This window comes from Arachis ipaensis, chromosome B06 (assembly GCF_000816755.2).
Source record: "Arachis ipaensis cultivar K30076 chromosome B06, Araip1.1, whole genome shotgun sequence".
Taxonomy (NCBI): Eukaryota; Viridiplantae; Streptophyta; class Magnoliopsida; order Fabales; family Fabaceae; genus Arachis; species Arachis ipaensis.
The window spans coordinates 110,848,101-110,853,358 of record NC_029790.2 but is presented as its reverse complement, the minus strand read 5'-3'; the positions used below and the strand labels follow the sequence as shown (position 1 = coordinate 110,853,358).

The window sequence follows — 5,258 nt, the reverse complement described above, 5'->3', positions numbered from 1 at the left end:
TAATCCTTAAACAGTAATTCAAACAGTTCTTCAATCTTTTATTTACATTTTATTCAGACATTTTATATTAACTATCTATACTTGCACTGCATCTATTTATACATTTCTTTATCTATAGATAAATGAGAAAGAAAGAAAGAAGAAAAGAGAAGAGCTATTGGTACATGGGGACCATAAATGAGCATATAAATAAGCTCCAAGGCCAAACGACACCTATATGACTTAACCTGAGCTATACAAATAAAACAGCATTTCTTTATTCTCGACTTTAACAATCTGAAGGTTCACAAGGGATCAAGAACCTCTCTTGCTATGTAAATGGATTCTCTGCATTGCACTTCCTATCTGTAGGAAAGAGAGTCAGAAACAAAAGGCAAGTAAGTATCTAGTGTGAAAAATTATAGAACTTTTTTTTTTCTTTTTCTCTCAGTAACTGCATACTCTTAATAATTCTTTAGAATATTCAGATTCTTCACGTTTTTAGCAAAAAATAGGTAATTCCATGCATAATGGTGATCCTACTATCATACAATTTGTACCTTTTTTTAATATATCTTGCCATAGACTCTAACGGAAACAGTATCTAATCCCAAAAAGAATAAAAGAAATACCTGGACAAAATAAAATTGGAAATTGAAAAAAGGAATAAACCTGAGAATCAACTTTACCTATAGTTGCTTTTGCTTAACGTTATCTCAGAGAAATGAAATTTCTATGCTGAGTAAATGGCCTTAATAGATTCAGTAGAAAGGCCAAATCCAAATGGGAAAAGGGGATCATAATGAGGATCTCCAACATTCATTGGTAATTGATCAACAGTTTTGAACCATGTCCTTGGAAGCTTTCCGGTGAAACCGTAGTCGCCATATAGGACATCAGCTACACCCTGGCCTTCACTTCCCGGAAGCCAAGCAGCCACAAGAGCGTCTATTATATGAAGATATGGTTCAATAACTACAGGGCGGCCGGAAATAACAACCACCACACATTTTATGGCTCCACATACATTTGTTATGGTCTCGGGGCCAGGGTCCGGGATGGTCAAGTTCTTGTTATCACCATGCATTTCAGCATAGGGATGCTCTCCTACTACAACTATGGCATAAGAAAATCCATTGGACTTGACAAATTCGGCATCAGGATTCTCCTTGTAGGTCACTATGGTCTCTGGATCAACAGTGTTTCTTATAGCATTGAGAATTGTAGTCCCTAATCATACAAACATCACAAGAATAAGAAGAGTTGCAATATTCGAATGACAATTGAAAGAAGTACAATTAAATAATAATAATAATTTTACCTTTGAGAATATCATTGCCACTGATTCCTTGCCATTCAATAGTCCAGCCGCCACACTGATATCCTAGATTATCTGCATGGCTTCCGGCTACAAGTATTTTCGAAGCCTTCCGACGAAGAGGCAATAGAGGCTTCTCAACAGATTCGCCATTTTTAAGAAGGACCAGTGATTTCCTCACAGCTTCCCTAGCCAATTCTCTATGCTCCTGTTCAGGATTTTGGTGAACTTGGATAAGATACAAGGCAATCCTTATTATTTCTTATTTTGAAACTTATTAGGGAATTTAAACGACATACACAAGATAAAATAACAGAACTGCTGACCTGTATTCCCAGATATCTAACCAAACTGTAATCAGCAAAAGGGTTCTCAAATAGGCCCATCATGAATTTAACCCACAAAATTCTCTTTGCTGCATCATCGATTCGACTCATAGGAATGAACTTCTTTGTCACCAATTTGGTTAGATCATCTACGAATTCTTTGTAGAATTGAGGAACCATGAACTGGAGATCAAGCAAAGTGTGTTAACGAATTCCTAAACCGATGTAATTTCAAAAGCATCATCCATATAGGCATACATAACAATATAATTTTGGTATACATACCATGTCAATGCCAGCAGAAACTCCAGCTTCAACTGAATATGTGAAATTTGCATGAGGTGGAGTGGTGATCCTATCAATACCCTCAAAATCTGAAATAACCACGCCCTGGCATAATCCAGTAAGAAAAAATGAGGTGCTGTTTAGGAATTCTGTATGCCTGACAATTAGTGTTTCAAACTATTTTTACCTTGAAATGGAGGGCATTCTTGAGGAATCCGGTAATAAGTTCACGATTAGCATGCATTTTTACTCCATTCCAACTGGAGTAAGAGACCATAATCGTTGCAACTCCCTTGCTAATTGCAGCAAAATAACCCGGCATGTGAATTCTCAGCAAGCCCTCTCTATCTATGACAGTGTTGTACTCATCAATCCCATTGATTGTTCCACCATCACCCACATAGTGCTTAGCAGAACCTATGACCTTTTCACTGTCCAACACAGTATATAAGAATTTCAGACGCTTAATACTAACAGAACTAAAATCAATAGCATAACAAAATTAATATTAAACAAAATCATATTCAGCATATTGAACTAAAATAAATTCCTTCATCTCATAGTAAACAAAAATGTGAAAATTCAGAGGGCGAGAAATGAGGACACTCAAGTATATGTATTTTTGTTCTGAAGCTTAGTAATACCTATTTAATAAATTAACCCAAGACTGGTAATGTGCAATTGTGCATGTTACTTCATGGAAAACCTACGGCTAAATGAATCGAACACTTTACTACTTGTACTGTTAAATAAGCATAGGAGTCAACTGAAGTAATATGCAACAACAAAGGTAAGAACCAAACAATAACCTGGTATTATTTCAGTCATTGACTGAACTAGTGCAGGATCTTCGCCGTAGCTTTCGTAACACCGACCCCATCTTGGATCTCTACATACCTATAAAGAATAATAAGTAAGTACTGAAAATTCTCTACACGCTTAGAGCACAAGGAAGTTGGTTGAAGTAGTTACTTACTGCTATACAAGGTGCATAGGCATATTGAATTCCTGTTGCTCTAACTTCAAGGGCAGTGGCAGCTCCAATTCTCTTAATAAGTTCAGGATCTCTGATCAGCAAAAATCATGTAATTGATTATGTTCATTTAAAACAATAATGCCATGGAATACACTGAAAGTTAGAAAACTTTATTCCAAAGAAAATCCCAAACATAAGACATATGGTGTGAATATAAGCCAAACTGTATCTGTGACATTCCTCAAAATTTTGGATAACCATTTTCATCTGTACTTGAGTGCAAATTAATTCATCATCATATTCGAAATAAACAATTGGGAATGTTTGTGATTATAATTTAACAGAGCATATTTATGGAGTATTACAAATATAAATTACCTGGTAGCTCCAAGGCCAATATTGTGAGGGAAAAAAGTTGCTTTATAAACAGTGCTGTGGCCATGAACGGCATCAATGCCATAAAACATTGGAATTCCAAGCCGGCTTGATACAGCACCCTTCTGAAATTCATTCACCATGTCAATCCAGGTTTGCGCAGAAGCCAATCGAGATGGACCTGGAATACTCCCTGCCTCGCTCATGACACTCCCTACTCCAAAGAAAACATCATTTTTTGTCACTAATGACTACTGTATCCGAGAGATTATACTGTTAGATCTTTTGGAATTAGTAAAATTCATTTCTAGTTTTCTCCCATTTATTTCTTAAAAAAGGGAAAAGAAAGGCCTGGTACATACCAATAGAATACTTCTTGATGTCATCAGCAGACACATACTTGCGTTCGACTTGCAACATCTGGCCAATTTTCTCCTCAAGAGTCATCCGGCTAATAAGATCCTCGACCCTTGCATCGATTGACAGTTTGGGGTCCTTGTACTTCATGTACTCTGCCTCTGCCAAACCTGCCGAATTGCATACTAGGCAGAGCCCCAATAAGATGATGGCGATGCGGATTTTAGCCATTTCGTGCAACCACCTGAATACTGCAACAAGTTCAAGAGGATTTCGATTAATTCCAAGTACATAAAAAAATATGTCAATTGTGTGCATGTGCCTCAGATTCAACACATTGAATCTCAAACAAGAACAAACCCCTCTCAATGTATAAAAGAATGCACAGCTTCTAAGACTAGTAGAGATGGATCAATTAAAAGATGGTGCAAAAGAAAACTAAAATGGAACATAATGTTGATTGCTCATTGAAGCTGGCAAAGTGCAGTTGGAAACTTGAGCAATTCATTCACTTAGAACCATCAAGATTTAGGATAAAAATTCATTCATGTGATTTCACAGGAACAACTTTAGCTCAAACCATGTGGAAATATAATTCATGATATAATATAATTCTAAACAAGCCTTCTTTCCCAAAAGCCCTCTTTTCGGCATGAAGCTTTCCAACTGCACAACCTCGGCTTAAGCTGTGGAGAATGTACAAGGCCACTCTACATTATCCTAAAAGTCAACATTCATATTTTGAAGAATGGAGCAAACGATACGATTCTAAACCTTTTGATCATAGAAACTTCGATTCTGTCTATGCAGCATCTCTCTCAAAAAGCTTAAAATTGTCATGAAGAAACACATTCATGGTTTCCAATCCTACCAAAAACTCACATGCAAATATACAAACAATACTATAATAGTGTCCAAGAAGATCGATCACAGTTACACATTGGTGAACTAACCGTTATCCAAAATATATTAGCACAGAAAACGCATGCTTTTCAAAAATTGACAAAGCCAACAGTAACACCTTCAAAAATCAGAGTTACCTTGGAATCGGTATGGGAAAGTGAAGGTTGATTATTCAAATGTGACAGTGTGCATTGAATGAGGCGTTAACCGTCAACGAAATACGGAGAGCAATGTAAAGAGCAGCACTAGATAGAAATAGAAAGATGTTTAGTTTTTTAATTACACTATTCATCATCATTCATATGTGTATATATAGAAGAAGAGGAAGAGAAAAAGAAGAGAATAATGTATGTGAGTAAGGATTGGATTGAGGTAGAACGGGCACGTGGTTTGACCGAGGAATGGAGGAATGCGGCGACGCATGGATTCCGGCACGGCAAGTGAAAGCTGGAACTGGAAGAGACCTCCTATCTTCTTCAGTCTCCACCCGACCCAACTACTTGCAAATATTTCAATATTTCTATATCTCTAGTTATGTACTATATATTATTATATTGTATAATCACACCTAAAAAATATTATATTGTATAAAAAAATGATATGGGAAGAGATATTGGATGTATTAAAATCGGGTTAATAGACCACTAACGTGCTTATTACTTTACCTATTTAAATAATTAATTCACCTTTTTGAGATTAGTGAACCCACCATATTCACAATGATATTACTTTCTAGATT

At 36.3% G+C, this 5,258-nt stretch overlaps 1 protein-coding gene across 1 annotated transcript; it reads right to left on the bottom strand.

The window, feature by feature from the left end:
• On the bottom strand, positions 7-5,036 carry LOC107604986 (beta-glucosidase BoGH3B). The gene is made up of 11 exons (XM_016306717.2): positions 4,657-5,036; positions 3,622-3,867; positions 3,263-3,473; positions 2,885-2,975; positions 2,695-2,805; positions 2,096-2,371; positions 1,909-2,013; positions 1,624-1,806; positions 1,301-1,505; positions 669-1,209; positions 7-345 (listed from the first exon to the last, which is right to left on the bottom strand). Exons 2-10 carry the CDS (start codon positions 3,845-3,847, stop codon positions 713-715), a joined length of 1,905 nt encoding a protein of 634 aa, XP_016162203.1. The 5' UTR covers positions 3,848-3,867; positions 4,657-5,036; the 3' UTR covers positions 7-345; positions 669-712.

Coding starts and splice junctions, on each gene's coding strand:
- LOC107604986 (XM_016306717.2), bottom strand. CDS start 3,847: ATGGCTAAAATCCGCATCGCCATCATCTTATTGGGGCTCTGCCTAGTA. Junction 1,807..1,908: donor TTTCTGCTGGCATTGACATG/GTATGTATACCA, acceptor CTTGATCTCCAG/TTCATGGTTCCTCAATTCTA. Junction 1,506..1,623: donor TTAGATATCTGGGAATACAG/GTCAGCAGTTCT, acceptor AATCCTGAACAG/GAGCATAGAGAATTGGCTAG.